This window comes from Clinocottus analis, unplaced genomic scaffold (genome assembly GCF_023055335.1).
Source record: "Clinocottus analis isolate CAN_PGR_092001 unplaced genomic scaffold, fCliAna1.0.p SCAF_5, whole genome shotgun sequence".
In the NCBI taxonomy this organism is placed as follows: Eukaryota; Metazoa; Chordata; class Actinopteri; order Perciformes; family Cottidae; genus Clinocottus; species Clinocottus analis.
In genome coordinates, this window is record NW_027176207.1 from 21171676 (window position 1) to 21195914 (window position 24239).

At 46.4% G+C, this 24239-nt stretch overlaps 1 protein-coding gene across 3 annotated transcripts in view; it reads right to left on the minus strand.

Moving 5' to 3' along the window:
* Positions 1-1425: 1425 nt before the first annotated feature.
* The window catches only part of kcnh5b (potassium voltage-gated channel, subfamily H (eag-related), member 5b), an 81566-nt gene continuing 58752 nt past the window's right edge, over positions 1426-24239 (minus strand). For 2 of the 3 annotated variants that reach the window (XM_068600380.1, XM_068600381.1), the window contains exons 12-13: positions 17071-17267; positions 1426-5874 (exon numbers count right to left, since the gene is read on the minus strand). In XM_068600380.1, coding sequence (XP_068456481.1) covers positions 4681-5874; positions 17071-17267 — 1391 coding nt within the window. In that variant the 3' untranslated portion in view covers positions 1426-4680. Of the gene's footprint in view, positions 5875-17065; positions 17268-24239 lie in introns of all 3 variants that reach the window. The other variant, XM_068600382.1, reaches the window with a different exon arrangement.

A 24239-nucleotide genomic window follows, 5' to 3' on the forward strand; every position in this document is an offset into this window, starting at 1 on the left:
TAACGAGTTAAGCGAGAGATTATTTCACTTTACTCTGATCCAATCGGAGCGCTGCAGGCCGGGAGCTGGAAATATAACATTCTGGTCACAAAGGCAAGAAATGTAGATGGAGGGAGGAAGCGGCCCGAGAGGCGGGAGGACGATGAACATCACCGACGCTGGAGCCGCAGGAGGGGAAGGAAGCAGCATCCAGCGCTGAGTCTGAGCCTTCTGACACCGCGGTTATAATAAGAAGCTGCAGAGAGGAGCCGACTGTCCAAGTTCAGACACTATTAAACTCAATCATGCCGCTGCCGGCTGCAGGGGAAGACGCCTCTGCATGAGCGGACATGTGCACCACGAGTTGGTGGCAACAGAGACGACGAGGCCTTCATGGAGGACGACATAGCAAAGAGTGTTGATTCAACTGTGTGGAGGGTGGCAGCTGTTTCTATTACTTTGTCCACCCCGTTTAAATCAATACGGATAGTAAATATATATATATAGATATATAGATATATATATCTATATCTATATAGTTATAATGTGTAATAATTAAGTGGCTATCTGGCGGTCACTGTGTGAAGTCAATGCTTCATGTCGTAGCCTTTTATCCCCTAATCCTATTTATTATTTGAGTTGTGTTTAAATGTTGTACATGAGGTTTAAATATTATTGTAGCCCTGATTTTTATGATTAATTTAATACCTAACATGTTTTTTTTCTTGATTTGTACCTCGTGACCTGATATAAAAGTCCCCATATTGGTGGACCCTAAGGCTCAAAGAGTTGCTTTCTTTTTTCTAACTAACTGTATTTTATATATATATATATATATATATATATATATATATATATATATATATATATATATATATATATATATATATATATATAGTATATTTGTTTCCTATAATCCTGACTGAGTTGTTTCCAAGTTTATTTCCTGAACGAGCCAAAATTGACACGTGTTGCTGTTAAAATGCACGAAAAAGAAGAAAAAAATAAATAAATAACAGTAACTTCTCTTACAAACTGCTGCATGTTTCCAGGAAAGTTATTCTGGTTTGTACGTTTTTTGTTAGTTTTTTTTACTTCCAGGCGACAGCAGGAAAGAAGTGAAGTGAGGAAGAGGAAGAGGAAGAGGAGCCGGCCTCTTTGTGTCGTCCTCAGCTGCCACTGGATGCCAATACACATCAATGAAGTCATCGATTACTTAATGCTCCTTCTGGAAAGTGAGTGAAGAGGAAAGATGTTTCTAAAATACAGACAAGAAGAGAGAGAGAGAGCGAGAGAGAGAGAGAGAGAGAGAGAGAGAGAGAGAGAAAGAGAGAGAGAGAGAGAGAGAAGAGAGAGAGAGAGAGAGAGAGAGAGAGAGAGAGAGAGAGAGAGAGAGAGAGAGAGAGAGAGAGAGCGAGCATCCCAGACGGCTGTTTATTATTCTGACATACAGCTTATTGTGCAACTGTAAAACAATACATGAGTCAGTGATGAGTCCAGTGCTGCTTTAACAAAACAGTAGAAATTGAGAACATTCCAGTAGAAAACAGAAGCTTCAGCTAAAAAAAGAGTTTATTAAAGTCAGCCGCACGTCGAGCTGAAGAGAAAAGAAGGTTGAGGTTCTGCGGAGGAAAGACTTCCTTCCTTCCTTCGGGCGGGATTTGAGTAAAAAGCCAGAGATAATTTCTAATAAATGAGGCCCCGCCCCTTTTCCCCAGAGAGGCGGAGTCACGGTGTCAGACTGCACAGCATCAGCATGCCGAGGGGAGGGGTGGAGAGGGGGAAGGAGGAGGGAGGGAGGAGAGAAAACCAAGAGGCTGAAGGAAAGAGGAGGAGGAAGGAGGAGAGGAAACGAGAGGACAACGCTCTGGTGACAGGAAGAGAATATAAAGAAAATACAAGAAGTAGAAACGCCTCTGAGCTCCCAGTTACTGAAGAGGTGGAGGGGAGGAAGAGGAAGATGAGAGAGGAGGTGGAGAGGAGGAGGAGAAAGAGGAGAGGGGAGGAGGTGGAGATGCAGAGGATGAGGAAGAGGGGAGAAGAAGGAGGTGTACATTCAAGTGGCATAGCCGAAGAATCCTGCGCTGAAAAGTGTGTGTTTGTGTGTGTGCATGCGCGTGTGTCTCTGTGTGTGAGTGTGTGTGTGTCTGTGTCTGTGTGTGTGTCTGTGTGTGTGTGTGTGTGTGTGTGTGTGTGTGTCGTCCTTCATTCTCTGGTCAGCTTAAGAAAGAAGAGCACGTTTCTCTCTCTGGCAAAGTTTTACTGGAATAAAAACTAAACGTTGTGCGTCTCCTCGTGCGCGTCAACAGAGTCGCTTTATTATAATATACATTTATGTTATATTTTTTAAAACACTGGGTGTTAAAGCTCACTGCTCAGCCTTTACACCGATGGCTCCTCCTGTCACAATATTGTGTTACGTGTACGGAGCCTGGAGTGTGTTTACTTATAATAAATCATTACAAATATACATGTTTGTATTCATCAAATTAGCATTTAATGAAAGAACATTTATAAAGTGATAATATAGAGATCTTTTTTCAACATGTATAATTCAGTTTGGTCGTTTCTTTCCAACAGAAGCTCTGATTGGCCGGTTTTCTGTCGACACGGAGCAGCTGACCAATCAGAGCTGACCAATCAGAGCTGCTGACCAATCAGAGCTCCAGCTGCTGTCACGTGACTTCACCACAAAGTGAAAGCAGGAAATGAATTGTTTTCGTTAAAAATATATATTTAAAATGAATTTTTATTTATTCAGATATGAATTCAATATTTGAACGAAAGAAATAAAATACAAAATTGCCACATTTTTGTTTTAACTAATAAATGATTACAATAAATTCCTTTTGAATGTGTAAATCTAATAATTGATGTAAAGAAACAAGTTAAAGGTTAAAACACCTGCTGCATGTAAGTAATCAGATATTAATAGTGTGCACTATTCATAAATCTTTGTTCGATAATGTAACATACTTTTCTCTATAATAGTACAAAATACATATACTTGCTGCTGAGGTTCAGCCGCTTTGGTGGAGTTTGTGTTCAGTTGTTTTTGGGGGATTTGAGGCGTGATGTCATCGTTTATTTTAGTTTAACACATCATCATTCTTTCCTTTAAAGCAGCTATTTCTCCTCAGAAGGAGAGAAATAAAGTGCAGATTCTTCTCCGGCCGCATGAAGTACTGAGATAATGTACTTTTAAGGTAATACTTCTATAAATACGGCACGTATTCTTCACTCCAACACACGTCAGGAATTAAGCATCGCTCTCCTGTCAGAGAGGTTTTAACTCTTTAAAGAGGCACAACTGTCCTTAAAGAGAACGATGTGTTTTTCTTCCATGATGGCCACCGCACCTCCATGTCCCGCCTCTTTCAGTGTGATTGTGTGTGTGTGTGTGTGTGTGTGTGTGTGTGTGTGTGTGTGTATGTGTATGTGTGTGAAACCTCGACTTCAGACCAAAAAAACGACTCATCCGCTTTCTGTGAAGAAAATAAGTCTCTGCAGGGTTCACATCAAGAGACACTGTGCATGTAGTGTGTGTGTGTGTGTGTGTGTGTGTGTGTGTGTGTGTGCACTCCAGAGCATAAAACTACTCCTTTGCATGCAGATTTTAGAAAAACCGATATCGTAAAAAGTACAGTATTCCATTTTATTTATTACTCGCGGTGAAGCTGCTGTGTTAATGGAATTCAGAGCGACGCTTGCTGGTTAAGACCGCCGTGTGTGTGTGTGTGTGTGTGTGTGTGTGTGTGTGTGTGTGTGTGTGTGTGTGTGTGTGTGTGTGTGCGTGTGCATGCTGCCGGGGCTGTGGGATTACATGTCACTGTGCTGAGTGGACTTTTATGTGAACTAAACTCGGTGTTATTTCCCCCAGAAGCCTTCCTGTCGCCCCGCTTCCCCCAAAGTGCATTCTGCCATCCCTGATTCATGCAGAGGAATGGAACAAACAGAAGAGGAGGAGGAGGAAGAAAGAGAACATTCACCAACATGAAAACAGAGAAAGATATCATCATCATCATCATCATAATCCAGCGGCGGAGCCGAGCGATGCATAGACACGAGGAGGACTCGAACAAAGTAACCGCTGCAGGGTTTCACCCGACGTGCTGCGGCCGACGGCGTTCCCGTATTTAAAAATAGAAATCATCATAAGAAGCAAAAGTCGACAATTAATATATAAAACATACCAGAAAAGTCCCTTCCGCGGGGTTAAGGGATCACTTCGTCGTCACATTTGGGAGTCTGTGTTCTTAGCGGGCGAGGTGAGAACACAGCTAGTTCCTCTGCGTTAGTCTGAAATAATCCATGCACAATCCCTTTGCCAGTAAACCCTTTAGTTATAGTGCTACCAGTATGCAAACCCTGAATGTCCACATAGTAAATTATCAATGAAAAATATTCATATGTACAGTGGAGCTCAATAAAACATCTCTTTCAACTTTTTGCATGCAGTCAACTGCATAATATACAGGCGATACGGACGGTCAGTAGTTTTCTTTGGCAGGCCAGAATCCAGCTGGACATGCATAGAGAGGAATGTACAATCACAAAAAAACGGGCCCCCGGGGGTCACTGCGGCGCGACCTGCAGCTGGAAGTCAGTGTGCAAACGTTTAAAGAAGCTGAAAGTCAGTTTAAGACCAGAAGCGTCGATTGTAGCGGTGGCGCCTCGGCGGCCACCAGGGGGAGCGCTTCCTCAGAGCCCGTCGTCCTTCTCCGAGTCCGGAGAAACAGGCCTAGAAACGGTGAAAATGTCCTGACGTTGTATTTTGGTTTTGGGCGTGACGGCGACCGTCTGCTGAGGCGCCGCCGCCGTCGTCGTCGCCACCGAGGAGGACGAGGATGAAGAGGACGGCCGCTTCTTGTCCGAGAGCAGCTTGATGATTTCCGCCACCTGGCCCTCCAGGGCGCCGAGGCGGCCCCCCAGAGTCCGGATGTCGCCCCGCAGCTCCAGGCGCGTCTCGTGCAGCGCGGCCTGCAGCGCCTGCTGCTCCGGCCCGGCGCCGAACGGGTGAGGCGGGCCGTGGAGCAGCGGGGTGACGGCGGCGGGCGTCCGCGCCTCCCCCGCCCGGTCGATCCGCAGCTCGCTCTTGGTGATGCCGCTGTCGCAGGAGTCCGTCTTGCGCAGCGGGTTGTTGCTGGGCACGCCGGCCTCCTCCGCGTCGTCGCCGCCGCCGCGCCGCCCTCCCGCCTCCTGACCTTTGCCCTCCTGGGAGAGCATCTCCACGGACACGGCCTTCACGTTGTTGTTAAGCCCCTCCTTCCCGGCCTCCGACGGCGCCATGTTGCTCTTCAGGCGCATCCAGCCGCTGGCCTTGACCGCCAGCGGCCTGGACGCCGCCGGCGGCCCGGGGCTGATCTTGACCCTGACGGTCTGCTCGGCTCCGCCCCCGCCTCCGCCCGAGCTGGGCTGCAGCTCCATGACGTCGCAGTTGTTGGGCTTGGCGGGCGGCGGCAGCTCGCCGTACGCCAGCGAGCCCCGCATGGGCGTGACCTGCGACACGGTCAGCACGCTGCTGCTGGGCGGGGCCCCGTTCTGCATGGCGGACGGGGGCCGCTGCAGGCTGAGCGGCAGCGAGTGCTGCAGGCTGGAGTGGCCCAGCTGCAGGCTGTTGGGGTGCAGGTGCTGCTGCTGCTGCTGCTGCTGCTGCAGGAGGTGGTGCTGCTCCACCTGCAGCTGGTTCTTCTCCAGGTCCGGCTGCGAGGCAGACGAAGCCGCCGCCGAGGCCGCCGCCGTCGTCCCCTGGCTGCGGAGCTCCTTCTGCTGCTTGAACTTCTGGAAGAGCTTGCGCACCGGGTGGTCCTGCGGGATGGTCAGCTGCACCTCGTTCTTCGCCCGCTGCCGCTCCTCTTCCTCCTTCTTCACCTCGCTGATCTTGCGGAAGATGATCTGCACACACACAGAAGAAGAACGACATGGCGCTTATCAGAACACTCATCACCTCGTCTGACTGCCATGAATAATGATGCTTTCTCTCTCTCTCTCTCGCTCGCTCTCTCTCGCTCTCCGGCCGTTCTCCGCTTGAGGAGCTGCACATTAATCACTGGAGATGAAAGAGGAAGATTCATAATTATGGAAATGTGTCAGTCCGTCTCAACGCTCTCACTCGAGCACATTCGCATGTCGGACATCTTTCAGGTACTGCAGGAGTGCAGCTGACTCCTGGAGATCTGCGTTTAAATTATCCATCACCCCCCCCCCCCCTTCTCCCGTACCATTCAGCCTGAGTCTACTGGCTCCTCTTCCTCACTAATTACATCGGGAATGACAGAAATCCCTGCCAGGGAGGCAGTCAGCCATCCAGCTGCCCACTTAAGCGTTATTCTTCGTTAACATGATGATGCCGGCGAGCCGAGTCCGTCTCTGAGTTAAAGATGGAGTCGAGGGGCGACGCCCACTTTGCTGTGCGTCCGCCCTACTTGACCCGACCCGTTCTACCTCCTCAGTCATAATTGAATTAACTTGTGCGTGGTTTGATTTAAAAAGACTTTCAGACGTTATTTTGTTCTACTCTGAAGAGAAAAAATGAGTCTTCTGTCTCCGAGTATTAATAAAAACAAGGTGACGCATGATGTGAGTGGAAGAAGTACAGAGAACCTCCATTAACCAACAATCACTTCAGATTCACCTCAGCAACGACAGAGACAAGTGCATCCAAACAGGAAGCACTTAGCTCTGCGTTAGCCACATTAGCCGCTTAACCACTCTGCACTAGCAGCTCTGCGCTAGCCGTTCTGCGTTAGCCTCTCTGCGTTAGCTGCTCTGCGTTAGCCACTCAGCACTAGCCTCTCTGCGTTAGCTTCTCCACACTAGCCTCTCTGCGTTAGCCTCTCTGCGTTAGCCTCTTTGCGTTAGCTGCTCTGCGTTAGCCTCATCGACAGTGTGAGTGTGTCCAGAGGGACACAACAACAACACAACAACAACAGCACGGTTTACGAGAGATGTTCTCCAACTCTGAATGTTGTGTTACAGACACACAACGACACAATCCTTGTGTTGTCTTTAAGGTTAAGACGAGAGAGAGAAGAGACTCGATAGAGGCCGAGAAGAAGCTGAAGGAAGGAAACCGTCTCAAGTCGCTTCTCCTCTCTTTGAATCAGTCTTTCCTGCAGCGGTCGCTCTCTCTCTTTATATTTATATATTTATATTTATATCTACGTAGATATAAATGGCTCATCCGACACTCGGATGAACAGCTGTCATATTAACAGCGAGTCCTCTGTATGATTACTCCAGAGGTCATGAATCATGTCATCAAATGTATTGAGGGTTTATGAAGTTACATAATTTCACATTATTTCCATGTTTAATGTCCCAACAAGAACCAGAACACAGGCGTCAGCGGCTCGTGTTTCACTCCGGTAAAGGTCATGTTTCTGTAATTGCGGCATCTGGAATTATAAAAGAAAGTTCCTCTCTTCTTTCTGGTTAATAAGCACGAGCTGGATTCATATTCTGAAGATGATTTTTCGGAGCTGTAATTAGAAGTTGAAGAACTGCGTGTTCTTGTGAGACATGAATTTAAAATGAACCTGTACGCGACTGCAGAGGTGAGAGGACTGTGACGATGTCCGTTCACGCACGAGAGGCCACAATTAATTTAAACATTTTAATGGGACATAAAGGGGACGCGAGGCTGCGCTTATAGGAGAGCAGTGAGGTCATTACCAGTGTTGCATGAGAAAAGGTTAAAGTGAGAACTAATGATGGACATGGAGGCCAGAACCTCCTCTACATCACGCTGTATAGAAGAAGGCTTGAAACTAGAGACGCCGTGTTCGTCTTAGACTTCTATACAACCAGAGGAGTCGCCCCCTGGTGGTCAGGAGAGAGAATGCAGCTTTAACACATGAAGCATAGACTTCTATACAACCAGAGGAGTCGCCCCCTGGTGGTCAGGAGAGAGAATGCAGCTTTGACACATGAAGCATAGACTTCTATACAACCAGAGGAGTCGCCCCCTGGTGGTCAGGAGAGAGAATGCAGCTTTAACACATGAAGCAGAGACTTCTATACAACCAGAGGAGTCGCCCCCTGGTGGTCAGGAGAGAGAATGCAGCTTTAACACATGAAGCATAGACTTCTATAAAACCAGAGGAGTCGCCCTCTGGTGGTCAGGAGAGAGAATGCAGCTTTAACACATGAAGCATAGACTTCTATACAACCAGAGGAGTCGCCCCCTGGTGGTCAGGAGAGAGAATGCAGCTTTGACACATGAAGCATAGACTTCTATACACCCAGAGGAGTCGCCCCCTGGTGGTCAGGAGAGAGAATGCAGCGGCATTTTGTTAAGTCATGCACAATCTTCTTCTTCTTCTTCGTGATAAATTGAAGTGACTGGCTCCGCCCCCCTGACACAGAGAGGAAGCATGAGAGCAGGTATCACTAAGGGAAGCGGTGCGTATACGCTCGTGTGTTTTCTGATCCCTCAGCTGTGGGCGCAAGGCGCAACCAAAAAAAAAAAAATCTATTTCCGTCCCGCACTTCAAAGCTCTCGTTCTAAAGATAGTTCAAATATACAAATAACCAGAGCGCAGACAGGACGAGTGAAACTCTGTGTTTACGAGATCGGACCAAATTGCGCGCCGATTCCTGGTTTAAATATTCAGGAGCAGACGGAGAGCGTCGGGTTTATTTAGAGTTTCACACAGAGACGTCTTCACTGCATCCGGGCCGTGAGATCGTGACTGGAGGGAAGGAATGAAATAAACATCCAGCAGAGAGAACGGGAGCGAAGGATGCATTATGTAATATTACAAGAAGAGATGTCATGAGATATGCAACACGGTGTGTGTATGAACGATGATGTCGTTCACTTTTTTATCTGCTAGAAGCTCACACTTTGATTTATGATATTCATTATTGTGAGTCCATGATATAAACAAGGGGATAAGGATCTTTTACGGTGTAATGCATGACACCGAGAGAGAGAACGGACAGCATGAAAGACAATGAGGTCAGAGGTCACAGAAGAAGGAAAATATATAATACTGAAACGGGAAAAGCTGCAGAATATATGAATTATCAATGTCAGAGTCAATGAGGTGACCTCTGTGTGATGCAGCCCAGAGTCAAGGTCAAGGACAGCGAGTCCTTTCTCTTTCTCTTTCTCCTCAATCTTTTCCCGACTCGGAGGCTTCGGCTACGGAAAGCCCAAAGGGACACACGGCGGCTCGAATCTCACTCCTTCGGAAAAAAACGCTACTTTTTGGCTTAAACTTTGATGAGAACACCTTAAAATGCGGTTTTAAGGATAGAAAACTCAAAATCACAAACTTAAGGAAGTCGAGGGCGACTTTTTCCTGTTGTTTAATCAACTAAATTGATGTATAACATCAAAAAAAGTAGTTTTACCGCCACAAATAAGTGAACAAAACAGTTTTTTTTTTGTCTTCATCAACCGATTGGAGTTCATGGTTTGTGTTTTTTTTGTAAAAAATTGTATTTAAGTTGTATTCAAGGTCCATTTAGCAGCTTGTGGAGATGAAGCAGATGTTTCTACAATTCCACTTGATGAAGACCATGTGACGTGAATGTGGCGCCGTTAGCAGCTGAAGAGACGGAGGAGGTGGTGGAGACCAAAAACAGAGCGCAAAGAGAGAGAGACAGAATATTGATTTACACTCATCAGGGGACACAAATGAATAATAATCCTAATCTGTCACTGCTGCATGCGTAAACGAGGACGTGTTAGCAATCGACTAAAAGGAGAAGCGATGCGTTGCAGGTTTCAGAAAGCAGGCGACACCTCCACACGCTTGTTTTCCCGAACTCCAGCAGATGCGTTCGCCCTCCAGTTGCTCAGATTAAACGTCGCCTCCCCGTTTAGCTGTAATGAAGGCCAGGTGCGCCGCTCGTCTCCTCCGATCTGACTCACTTTGACGGAGATGAAAATCAGAAAGCTTTGCTAATTCGCCTCCCTCTCCCTCTCTCTCTCTGCAGGCAGCGACGTGGTGGAGCGTTTATATAATTAGCAGCAGCGCTGCTGCGTGGAGCCAAAGCCAGCTCAGCACAACTGAAACGCATCCAAAAAAACTCCCGTCTGCAGCTGCCAACCGGCGGCACGTCAAGCGGAGTAAATCACACAAAGTACTCGAAGGTAATAAAACTCCGTCCCACTGCAGTGGTGGAGGTGGTGGTGGAGGTCGTGGGGGGGGCGTGTTTTCCCTTTCACCCCACATCAGCTGCAGCGATGCAATAATACAACAAAAGGAAACGGGTTGCAGCAGCAGGGAAGCGGAGTAAACGGCTTTAAAACAACAAAATGAAGGATTCAAACGCAGGCACAGCTGCTTGTTTATGTCATTCATGAATCAATGAACGCGGGGGGCCGAGCAGGGAGGCAGGTAGAGATGCAGACGGCTTTGATTCAGACTAAACTGCAGTTTGTTAACAGTCGGGTTCAGTTAGTGTTGACGGGCGGGAGACAAACACGACAACTCGACTTTTGGAAACCATCCTTTCCTCTAAGATGTCATCCACAAACTAAAAAGTATGCGTCTCTGCAGCCACGAGGGCTGTGTGAATAATGTTTTCATAATGAAAGGAACACGTGTGAGATGTTGTTCAGATGTGTAAATATCAGTCTGGATGTTTCTGATTAAGAGGAAATGAAGATGACACACAGGAAGAAATGAAAAGGTTTCACGTCCAATGGTTAAAAAATGACCTTCAGGATGATTATTAGTTTGACAACGACTTTGGATGAAGCTCACGTTCTTTACTTTCGTTATAGCAGACTGTACCGAGGCAGAGAGAGAGAGAGAGAGAGAGAGAGAGAAAGAGAGAGAGAGAGAGAGAGAGAGAGAGAGAGAGAGAGAGAGAGAGAAAGAGAAAACGTAAAGTTTAATTCTGAAGGCCGGAGGAGGAAATGTGTGTGTGGGCGCTCAATCCTGAGGTTGATTAGATTATTTTTGGAAAGTTGTAGGTCTTTTGTTACACACGCACGCACACACACACGCACACACACACACACGTCAGAGTGATGGATGGACTGGCTCACATAACAATCGGCTGGATCGAGCAGGAGGAGCTGAGTCGGTTCTGAAACGCTTGAAATGAGAAAAAATGAACGAAAAAAAAAGTAAAACAATAAGAGCAGCGAGGGAGAAACGATGCAGCGCCACGCTGGCAGGAAGGGAAAGAGCTCGTATCAGGAGGCAGGTAAAAATAGAAACAGAGGGATGGAGAGAGAGAGAGAGAGAGAGAGAGAGAGAGAGAGAGAGAGAGAGAGAGAGAGAGAGAGAGAGAGAGAGACATGGTTTCCTTCCTTCAGCTTCTTCTCGGCCTCTATTGAGTCTCTTCTCTCTCTTCTCAACCTTCAAGACAACACAAGGATTGTGTCGTTGTGTGTCTGTAACACAACATTCAGAGTTGGCTCCTCCTCCTCCAGCAGGTGAGTCTCTCTCTCTTTCGGGACGAGCGGCGTGGGCTCGGCTCGCCGCCTCGTCACATTTGCATTCCTGTCGCTTCCCCTCGCTCGTGTTCTGGCACTCGGCCGCTACGTTTTTTATTTATTTTGTTGTTTTTTGGAGATTGATTCCCAGAAATGTCCCGAACGCCGGCAGAGTAACAACACGCAGGCGGAGAGCGGACGCCATGCGACACGTCCAGCGGTCAGGAACCGTCACAGAGAGGGATTATTTTATAATCCGGTGCTCATTCTGGTGTTCTAACTTACTCCAACATGTTCATGTGTAAACATGAGTTCATGTCTCAATCTCTAGTTTCTAGTCTTCTTCTATACAGCCTGATGTTCATTTAGTACATTATGGTCTGTTAGAGTCAAACAGGGGACGCTTTAGGGGCGGGGCTACAGGGTGATTGACAGGTCGACACCAGAGACGTATTCGGCGTCTCTACGTCGCTCCTCTTCAGTCCATATATGGTCACTTCCTGTTCTCTGGTTGCAAAATAACCAAGATGGCGGAGGCGTTAATCCAAGATGACGGGGGTTTAAATCCAAGATGGCGACGGCTTTAGTCCAAGATGGCGGTGGCTTTAGTAAAGCAGTCGCCAAATCTTTACTTGAAATATACAAACCAAGCATCGTTATTGTTGACGAATGTATAAATATCAGATGAGCAGGTATTACTGATCCCACACACACACACACACACACACACACACACACACACACACACACACTACTGTGCATATATTGTGTTTTGTAGCCGGTCTCTCGCCCACATGGCAAAACACAAACAGTAAGGTGTCCCCAGGTAGTACTCCCTATCCTCTCCTACACACACACACACACACACACACACACACACACACACACACACACACACACACACACACTGAGAGATAATATTCACAAACACACATCATAGCGACTACAAATGAAACACAAACACGCCAACGATTCTCATATCTACAGAAAAAGTTAACACTCATTTTTTGTGCGTTTTCTAAGAAAATTGTTTCTGTTGCTTCACAAGAAACAATTAGTCAGATTAAAAACAACAAAATGAAACGTGAGTAACGATGAACGAGCTCCATGAGCGACTGAAGCTCTGAAGGGAAGTCTTCAAAATAAAACAACTGCAAAGTTATGAAACTTCCATTAGAGACGAAGCCGTAAATGTTTCATGTTGCTTCTTCGCCGCGCGGCGTCCCGGCGCCCTGGGTGCGGTCTTGCAGGCGAGTCGACTTCCCCTCAGAGTGCGTTGGTTCTCGTCTCATCCGGCAACGAGTCCGCAGAGAAAATCCTCCTGTTTTATTTCTCTAAAGCAGCGACGACTTCTCCAGAGAGACAAAAAAATAACGTGAGGGATTTATTATTTACAGAGAGGGAGGAGGGGAGACGAGAGCGAGGGCACACACACACACAGACACACACAGATACACACACACATACACACACACACACACACAGGGTCAAACTAAGATGCCCTCCATAAGACTCTGGCATGCTCCAATGCACACGTTTGTTTGTTTGCTTGTTTGAACACACACACACACACACACACACACAGACACACACAGATGCACACACACACAGATGCACACACACACACACACACACACACACACACACACACAGATGCACACACACACAGATGCACACACACACAGACACACACAGACGCACACACACACAGATGCACACACATACACACGCGCACACACACACAAACACAAAGATGCACTCACACACGGTGTATGTTTGTGTGTGTGTGTGTGTGTGTGTGTGTGTGTGTGTGTGTGTGTGTATGTGTGTGTCTGTGTGTGTGTGTGTCTGTGTGTGCTTTTTAAAGAGCAAACATCTGCAGTGAGGACGACCTCCAGACGACAAAGACGAAGAAGCGTCAACACAAAAGAGTTAAATTAAATGTAAAAAGCTTCAGTTAGTGAGAAACAAGGAGACGGGTTCGAGTCCCTCCTCCTCCGGCCTGCAGCAGGTCTCGACCTCTGACCTCTACAACAAGTCCTCTCCCGCTCCACACCAGTGAAACATCTTCACACATCGACGATGATACAAAGACCAACAAACACAATGAGCGCTTGTGTTTGTGCGTCTCAGCCGCGAGCGAGCTGCCGGTCAGCAGCCTGTGATGAAGAGCTTCTGACAGCTCTGTGGCTCACGACATCGTCTTCATCAGCCACACAGCGGCTTCCTTTATGTTCAGCTCACATCTTCTACACGACGGACTCATTTACATAATCTAATCTACGGGTTTCAATCTGTAAAGAAGCTCATTAAGAAAGAAATGTATCAGAGTTAATAGTTCAGTATTTCTTCTACATCGACGTGAAGGTTAAGAAACAGAAACACTGAAGCACCAGAACGCCCCAACTTCCTGTCTGCTGGCTTTAAAAAAGTATGCCCTTAAAGGAGTGTGTGTGTGTGTGTGTCATTACTAAAATCTGACCGTTATAAGTCTGTGGCATTAATAATCCAGTGGGCTGGTAAAAGCCTCCGACTCTCGCAGCACACACACGCTGTCTGGAAAAAGCCGGCGCAGCACGAGCAGATTTCACAATAAAAGCCCGAGATTTAGAATATACGCAGGCGAGTATTTGACATATTTTGTGTGTTTCTTTCGTCTCCCATCCGTTGTGTAAAGGCCTTTAGTTCAGATAACAATAGTGTGACGATGGAAAAAAATAAAACGGGGATTCTGTCGCCACTTTTACTTTTATTTTTTTAGATTTTGATGCAAACAGGAAGGATGAAATAAATCGTGCTGAATCGCCGGCTTACAGTGAAGAAAACATGAAGATGAGAAGCAGCTTCTTCACCACAGATGCGTGGACGTTAATCCAGCGTGTACTCTAGTCGCCGACACAAAATGGAAAGTTTACGTCAAGTTGACTAAAGTCGCGCATCGTGTGAAACGATGAGCTCCAAGAGGAAGACGTCGTCTTCTCCTGGAGGGTAACGAGCCGACTCCCTGAAGCTACGCAGCGGCTAAACCAGCAGATCTGCAGTTTCTCTCTTTTTCCGCTTTCTTTCCTGGAGGTAATACATCTCTTTACGACAGGTGAGGAGGCATTTAAGGGCCTCGAGGGACGCCGTAAACAGAAGAGCCGCTCAGAGTATTTACGGAGCTCTGGTGACTGGAGGCTCGCTGCAGCTGATTTACTCTCCAACTGCGACTGAAGCGACGCTCTGAAAGGTCTTCTCTCTCTCCGCCTCCACGCGAGAGTTATTTCACCTTCATCTTTTTTGGTTTAGCAAGAATGTAAAGTATAAAGAAAAGGGAGAATATGACACGGGGACTTGCAGCGTGGGAAATACGAGGGGCCTCAAAAGTCTAAAATCACAAGGCAACTTATTTGTCACTTGCAATTGTCACTAGAATAGCATAAAATCTCACAAATGCCCATTATGTTTATTGTTTTTCCCACATATTTGGCTATTTTACATATTAATTTATTGTTCGGTCACTGCTGTCTTGACCAGGACGCTCTTGAAAAGGAGATTTTTAATCTCAATGAGGCTTTCCTGGATAAATAAACCTTAAAAATAAACCCACATAATCAGTTCATCTCAATATATGGCAGTTACAAACATGCATATATGTGTGAACTACGTCTAAATGTGGCGCCTCTCTCTCTGACGGAGCAGCGAGGTGACATCGGACCTCAAGCTCAAACACAAACAAGCGTTTTTCCACAAAGGAAAGAGCGAGAGAGGAAGTGCTGACGGAGGCAGATGTGCAGCCAGCCGTCACGCCGTGAGCGGTCGCAGCACGCCGCCGTCCTCCTGCGTCCCGCCGGCCGCGTCCCGAGCTCCACCGGGACGCCGTTTATCTTCATCGCGGGGAACAAAAGAGGCGACCGAGGGAGACGACAACGAGCTCCCTCCCTCCTCATGTTCCTGATCTGTGTTTACGCGCAGGAGGCGCTCTACGAGACACAACTCACTGGGTTTCCCAGCAGCCTCGGCAGCTGGTTTTTAAAAGGCCTCGTAATGGTGGCTTCACATCTATTTCTCACTTTGTTTCAAAGCTCCTCTGCTGTGTAATCAGCCTGGATCACTCGCTGTGCTTTTTAATTGAGGAGTATTCTCACCCCCAAAATGAACCAAGTCCTCTCAGAAATTAAGTGACGTGTTTATGAAGAACTAAATGTTCTACCTCAGAAATAAAACTCTTTACTCGTATCTTTTCTGATGGATGTGTAATCTCCACTGTTTGAATGTGTTAGCGAGCTCCATGAGCGTACAAAACTTTAAGCAGCATCACTCTTTACTGTCTATTTCGCTGTGAAAAGATCCTAAATTTCATTAATTGCCCCCTGGTGGTCAGGAGAGAGAATGCAGCTTTAACACATGAAGCATGGACTTCTATACAACCAGAGGAGTCGTCCCCTGGTGGTCAGGAGAGAGAATGCAGCTTTAACACATAAAGCATAGACTTCTATACAACCAGAGGAGTCGCCCCCTGGTGGTCAGGAGAGAGAGTGCAGCTTTAACACATGAAGCATAGACTTCTATACAACCAGAGGAGTCTCCCCCTGTTGTTTGCTTCTAACAAGTTAAACGTGAAAATAATAATAAAGTCACAGAAAAAAAATACTAGTTTATGACAAAAATTCCCCAAAAACTAAGTTGTGAACAAAAGCAGCAAAAACCCAAATGTATGATTGTGTATGTGTGTGCAGGACATACGTGTTTAAGCTCACACGCAGACCCAGATGAAAGGCCGGATACATGAAATACTGGCATCAATAAATTATAATCTATGAACTTTCGACGCCAACACAGCGAGAGGCGCTGCCGCTCAGAGACTTCCTGCCGCCGACGTCAGAGAGGGAGAGAGACGGCAAAAGGGCACGAGGACATAATGAGACAACCGGTATGTATAATTTATTGTGTTTGAGGGGGCAAGCTGAGAGAAAGACCTATCGAGCCAAGAAAAACAAACACGGGGGACGAGTAAACAACAACAGACTTGTTGAGTGAAGGAAAAAGGGGAAATTGTCGGGTCAGATGTCCTCAGATTGTGTGTTTGTGCTCGAGCTTCTGCTTTGATACTCTGCTAAGCTCATGAGGCAGAGTGAGGCGAATAGAAACTCTACTACTCGACTTTACTTCTATACAACCAGAGGAGTCTCCCCTTGGTGGTCAGTAGAGAGAATGCAGCTTTAAAACATGAAGCATAGACTTCTATACAACCAGAGAAGTCTCCCCCTGGTGGTCAGGAGAGAGAATGCAGCTTTAACACATGAAGCATAGACTTTTATACAACCAAAGGAGTCGCCCTCTGCTGGTCAGGAGAGAGAATGCAGCTTTAACACATGAAGCATAGACTTGTGTACGTGTGTGTTCTCTATGTGTGTACTCTATGTGTGTACTGTATGTGTGTACTCTATGTGTGTACTCTATGCGTGTACTGTATGTGGGTACTGTATGTGTGTGTGTACTGTTTTGTGTACTGTATGTGTGTCTACTGTACGTGTGTGTACTTTACTTGTGAACTGCATGTGTGTGTATTATATGTGTGGGTCCTGTACGCATGGACTTTACTTGTGTGTACTTGTGTCCTGTACGTGTGTGTGTGTGTGTCCTGTCCGTGTGTGTGTCCTGTGCGTGTGTGTCCTGTACGTGTGTGTCCACAGTGTTCGGTACCTTACCCGCTTGCGCAGGTTGCAGGTGAGGATGAGGTTGCGGGAGAAGGAGTTGGCGAAGGCGGTGTAGAACTCCAGCACCTTGAGCAAGGCCTCCCTCCTGATGACGTGCAGGTCGCAGTACGTCAGCGCTCGGACGTTAGCGCACGCGTGAGCCAACGCCGTCTCCTTCCAGAAGACGTCGCCGAACACGTCGCCTTTACCTGAAGACACCGGAGATTAAAAACAGATTAACGGTTTGATGGAGGAGGTGAAGAAACCAGAGACCTTTAGATTCACCTGTAACACATGAAGCATACACTTCTATACAACCAGAGGAGTCTCCCCCTGGTGGCCAGGAGAGAGAATGCAGCTTTAACACATGAAGCATAGACTTCTATACAACCAGAGGAGTCTCCCCCTGGTGGCCAGGAGAGAATGCAGCTTTTACTCATGAAGCATAGACTTCTATACAACCAGAGGAGTCGCCCCCTGGTGGCCAGGAGAGAGAATGCAGCTTTAACTCATGAAGCATAGACTTCTATACAACCAGAGGAGTCACCCCCTCGTGGTCAGGAGAGAATGCAGCTTTAACACATGAAGCATAGACTTCTATACAACCAGAGGAGTCGCCCCCTGATGGTCAGGAGAGAGAATGCAGCTTTAACACATGAAGCATAGACTTCTATACAACCAGAGGAGTCACCCCCTGGTGGTCAGGAGAGAGAATGCAGCTTCAACACATGAAGCATAGACTTCTATACAACCAGAGGAGTCGCCCCCTGGTGGTCAGGAGAGAGAATGCAGCTTCAACACATGAAGCATAGACTTCTATACAACCAAAGGAGTCGCCCCCTGGTGGTCAGGAGAGAGAATGCAGCTTCAACACATGAAGAGGTTCAGGTGTGTTCAGTAATGAACTGTACAACATTCAACATGAACCTCTCTGCATAACACACACACACACACACACACACACACACACACACACACACACACACACACACACACACTCACATCTTTTTCAGTCCCTAGCAACTGTTTTACCTGGCCAGGTCCTTAGCAACCGGAGCTGCTGGTTTCACCCCGCGAGGAACAGCGAACGCTTTCAGTTCCAGACCCGACGCAACGCGAGTGGAACCGAGAGGAGCAGAACAAGAACACGTTTTATTAGTTTTTAAACTTTTTTTTTCCACCTTCGTGTGTGAAATAAACTCGATGTTGCTGATGAGATCCAAAAAAAAAAGAAGAGGCCGGTGATCCTGAGAACACGAGAACCTTTCCATCTTCAACGTGACATTTAAAGTCGAGTCCCTCCGGGACGTTTCCTCCCGTCCATCAGAACTAAACGAGCGCTCGGTCGACTTAAATAAAGCAGAGGAGCAGATTTCTGCAGCAGGAAGTCGCAAAGAAAGAACCTCATGAATCCAGCAGAGCTCCAAGCCCTCTGGCGACCTGCTCAATGGCTTCAAGCCCACTGCACCTTCATCACCCTCCTGCTCGCCACCTTCATCACCCTCATGCTCATCACCTTCATCACCCTCCTGCTCGCCATCTTCATCACCCTCCTGCTCGCCACCTTCATCACCCTCCTGCTCGCCACCTTCATCACCCTCCTGCTCGCCACCTTCATCACCCTCGTGCTCAACACCTTCATCACCCTCGTGCTCAACACCATCATCACCCTCGTGCTCGCCATCTTCATGCTCCACCTTCATCACCCTCATGCTCATCACCTTCATCACCCTCGTGCTTGCCACCTTCATGCTCCACCTTCATCACCCTCATGCTCGCCACCTTCATCACCCTCATGCTCGCCACCTTCATCACCCTCGTGATCGCCATCTTCATGCTCCACCTTCATCACCCTCGAGCTCAACACCTTCATGCTCAACACCTTCATCACCCTCCTGCTCAACACCTTCATGCTCCACCTTCATCACCCTCCTGCTCGCCACCTTCATCACCCTCCTGCTCGCCACCTTCATGCTCCACCTTCATCACCCTCGTGCTCGCCACCTTCATCACCCTCCTGCTCAACACCATCACCCTCGTGCTCGCCACCTTCATGCTCCACCTTCATCACCCTCATGCTCGCCACCTTCATCACCCTCGTGCTCGCCACCTTCATCATCCTCCTGCTCAACACCATCACCCTCGTGCTCGCCACCTTCATGCTCCACCTTCATCACCCTCATGCTCGCCACCTTCATGCTCCACCTTCATCACCCTCCTGCTCAACACCTTCATGCTCCACCTTCATCACCCTCCTGCTCGCCACCTTCATCACCCTCCTGCTCAACACCTTCATCACCCTCGTGCTCGCCACCTTCATCACCCTCCTGCTCAACACCTTCATCACCCTCCTGCTCGCAACCTTCATCACCCTCGTGCTTGCCACCTTCATCACCGTCATGCTCACCACCTTCATCACCCTCATGCTCGTCAACCTCATCACCTTCATCACCCTCGTGCTCGTCATCCTCATCCAGACCAACGCCTGTTTACACTCGTAAGCGTCTCACGGGGAAAGCCACAGTTGTTCCCACAGTAATAATAATAATAATAATATTATTAATAATAAAATATCAAGTAGGTTTTAACACGACAGACCAGAAACTATACATATTTTTTGTGAATACAACAGTAAACTTCATGTGTAGACTGGAAGCTTCCATGCAGGAAACGCAGCTCAAAGTGTTTAAAAAAGGGAAGCAGGCATGAAGGAGCAGAGGAGGTGTCACAACATGCTGCTGTGGAGGAAACCGTGACATTTAAAAAGTGAAAGGTTAATATTAGTAAAAAAAATCCAGCGCTTCTTAAATCCTTTTATATAGAAACAGTTTTGGTTACAGACTCTCTCACCTCCCTCAAAGTGTTATTGTATTTATTTGACTAGAAAAACACAATGAACAAAGTTAAAGATGAATTTGACTGAAATGCATCTTTAAAAGAAATATGAATCTTTTTCTTTTGAACATTATCATGAAGCGAACATCTGATATTCCTGAGTACACTAGAATTTTCTTGAATTTTTAGGATGAAAACTCAATATTTCTGTTCGCCAATCGGTGACGACTAGAACAGGAATCCACAGTACATGTGCTTCGACTTCACTTTCCCCCCTGAAGACGTCCAGGTGCATTCTGGGTGTAACTGAAAACAGGTGAAGTGGCGGCTAATAAGGACTCACTGTGTCGAACCTGCCACAAACCGCCAGCTCAGCGCTTTTTCTAAGCTGACCTGAATACGAGTCACAACACCCCGAGTAACAGACGTCACGCTGTCGCTAACATGCAGACAGAGAGAGAGAGTGTGTGTGTGTGTGTGTGTTTGATGTGTGCTGCTTCACACTGAATATGACGTACAAAAACACTCAAGTGTGTACTTGAACATCACACTGTAAAGAAGAAGACTTGAAACTAGAGATTGAGACATAAACTCATGTTTACAATGTTTACTGAGGGAATACATCAGGAGAGAAGTAGAGTCACTTATATAGACTTCTATACAACCAGAGGAGTCACCCCTGGTGGTCAGGAGAGAGGATGCAGCTTTAACACATGAAGCAAATACTTCTATACAACCAGAGGAGTCGGCCCCTGGTGGTCAGGAGAGAGGATGCAGCTTTAACACATGAAGCTTAGACTTCTATACAACCAGAGGAGTCGCCCCCTGGTGGTCAGGAGAGAGAATGCAGTTTTAACACATGAAGCAAATACTTCTATACAACCAGAGGAGTCGCCCCCTGGTGGTCAGGAGAGAGAATGCAGCTTTAACACATGAAGCATAGACTTCTATACAACCAGAGGAGTCGCCCCCTGGTGGTCAGGAGAGAGAATGCAGCTTTAACACATGAAGCATAGACTTCTATACAACCAGAGGAGTCGCCCCCTGGTGGTCAGGAGGGAGAGCGAAAGGGGCGGGACTTATAAAAGGGTAAATTGCGATTACCCATACAAATGCAAGTGTTAAGGTTTAAAATAAACTCAGCTGGACATTCTGTTGGTCTCCATTGAATGCTGTCGCCTCCACCATCCTCCACCCTCCACCCTCCATCCTCCATCAGCGGAAAAATAAATTGCTTGTGGCCGGGCGGGCGTGAACGCGCCCTCGTATCGCTTCGTCTTTATCGCCACACGTCCGCCCAGCAACCTCAGGCTGCTGCTCTCAGGGTGCTGATGCTGCTGTTGCTTCCATATCTCTGAAAAAACTGGGTGCAGAAAGTCATCCAGCGGCCATGACACTGATCCACCAACAGCGGCCTTAAAAGGTCCTTATTGGATTAGAATAACTACTTTTAGCATAAGGAGCCCACATTTGAATTATTATAGTCGTTCCACACTCTGCACAAATGTTGTCGCTGCCACAGAAAAATAGTTACTTTACAATATATGTCTGACTTTTTTTTTTTTTTCCCAGTTTCAGACATTAACTGATGAATGATTAATGAGCTGTGGGAGGAAAGAAAAGCGATAAAGAAGTTTAATGAGTCCTTCTGTTCTCGACCAGAGGAACTTTTGATCCGCCTAAAAGTCCCAACATGATCAGCAGAGTGATATTAATCATAACCACTTATGCTAATGAGATCATTAATTAAGATAACTGATGTATTAATCATGCTTCTGCGTTTTGTCTCTGCAACATATGGGCAGCGTTTCCCTCGGGAGGAATAAAAGATTTATCTTACATGAAGATTCAGACCACTAGTTAATATGTAAAGAAATGTTGTTCCCCTTTAAAATGTGAGGAAATATAATAACTTTTGTCATGCACATAAAAGTATCCAGCCTGCATGGATTTATGAGACAGTTAATTACTATAAAAAAAATGCAGCGCGCTAATAGACCCCCTTCCTACAACTCAACTCTTTCATAATCATCCGACCAGCAGGAGTCATTTACGATGTGGGACTTTTAAAAATAGCGTCACATAAAGAGCATTAAAATACAAAGTGAACACTGCGTCTTCCTCGGTTGGCTCTGAATCACAAGCGTGAAAACGCATGAATAAAAGATCACGATGACATCTTTAATTTGCCTTTAAACTCCGACTCATGACTTTCTCTGTTTGAGATCTGAGCTCCAATTTGAAAGAGCAACTGTTAGCATTTTAGCTCAAATTCCCTGTAAAGTTAATGCCCGAGATAAAACCACTTGGTGTTCATGTGCAGTTCATAGAACCATAGTTACATAATAACTCTAATTTTATCAACACAGTCGGTTATGTCTCTGGATTTAGTTGCACAAACCGGCAATGAAGGCCTCACTTCAACCTCCCTGAACCTCCACAATCACTGATCGACTATTTGAAGCGCTAGCTTTAGCTGAGTTTACTAGCTTTAGCAGAGATTACTAGCTTTAGCTGAGTTTATAATATTAGCTAAGCTTAACTTTAGCTGAGTTCATTAGCTTTAGCTAAGCTTACTAGCTTTAGCTGAGTTTATTAACTTCAGCTGAGCTTCCTAGCTTTAGCTAAGTTTATTAACTTTAGCTGTGCTTACTAGCTTTAGCTCCTATTATTAAGTTTAGCTGAGCTTATTAGCTTTAGCTGAGCTTACTAGCTTTAGCTGAGCTTATTAGCCTTAGTGAATGTTATAAGCATTAGCTGAGCTTAACTTCAGTTGAGCTTGTTAGCTTTAGCTGATCGTAATAGCTTTAGCTGAGCTTATAAGCCTTAGCTGAGCATAATAGCCTTAGCCGAGCATGTTAGCTTTAGCTTAGTTTATTAACTTTAGATCATTTTATTGGCATCGGCTGAGCTTATTAGCTATAGCTGAGCGTATTAGCATTAGCTGAGTTATTAGCTTTATGTTGAGAGTGACATAAGAAGATTGATACCGCTCTCACATTGTGTTCATTTCCAGGTTTCTCAAGAGGAAACACAAGATATTTGTGTTTTGTATGTTTTTGTCATCGGAGGCTTGTGGCTTCAAAGAGAGTTTGGTGCAGGATATTGTCCAAAAAAAAGGACAACAGAGACTTTTCCTTGAGGCGATAAGAATCAGCTTCACAGGGACGATATCTGAGTGATAGGACGCGCATGAAAAGCTGCATTTTACGATAATTCCTCCATTTAAAAAAAGCCTTTCATCGTCCTCGTCCTTTAATCGATTCCACGTCTAAACAGCCGCCCTGATTCCTTTTACGGGGTTCTTGTAATAAAGCCAGACTCGTACGCGGCGGCGGCCTCATCTCCTCCTGTTCACCGCCGACGTATTCCTTGCCGGGGCGAGAACATATTGCTTTGTGAATAAGAAGGCCCGACTGAATTCCCCTTCTCATAACCGAGCATGAATAATGGATTAAGAAATTAATCAGCTCATCACTTTTTGGCAAAAACAAAAAAGAGAAGGAAAAAAAAAATAGGGTGCATTTCTCTGGAGCCGGAGCAGAAATCATGAATAGATAATTCGGGCCAAAGGGCTGATGGTGTGTGGTCGCGTCTGCGTCCTGCTGGGCGGTCACAACAATCCACCCGAGCTTTGATAGAAAACGACGACTTTCAACCAAAAAAATTTAAAAAACCCGACGAGGAAGCGAGAGGACGCCGAAGGGGCAGAGGGGTTGAATATTTCTTCAGCACATTTAATAGGCTAAGATGGATCGTTTAAGAGATTCAGGATATTCTAGCCCTCAAACTAACATAACATTCATACCAGGATATTTACCAGTTTCATAGCCCGATGGATCCAGCTGGTGTAAGTGGTACTTAAGGCGGTGCCGGGTCATTCTCACATTTATATAAATCACCTCCCATGAGGAGCGCGGTGAGAATATCTCACCAACAAGATGCAACGACTAACGCCTCAAAAACAATGAAACTCTGCAATAGCACGACAAAAGAACAACAACACAATGATGGTAATGTTTCTACTTGTTTAACTGTGGTACACTTTCACAATAGCTCCTCTGTAGCTGCTAACGTTAGCTGCTAACGTTAGCTTCTTAACGCTGAAGATTATTTCTGCAATAACCTAAAACACAAAGGGAGGAATCCCCTTTAAGCTTTTTGTGAAGAGACCCAGTGACGCTCACTTCCTGTTAAACAACTACAAACTATCCCCGTATCTCTATTGATCATCGTCCATGTCGCTATGACCTTTTTGACAAATTGATCTGGAGTTACACGCATTTCCTCCCGGCTGTCAGTCGGTACAACCGACCACATGTCGGCAGTAGGCCTGGTGGCTGATG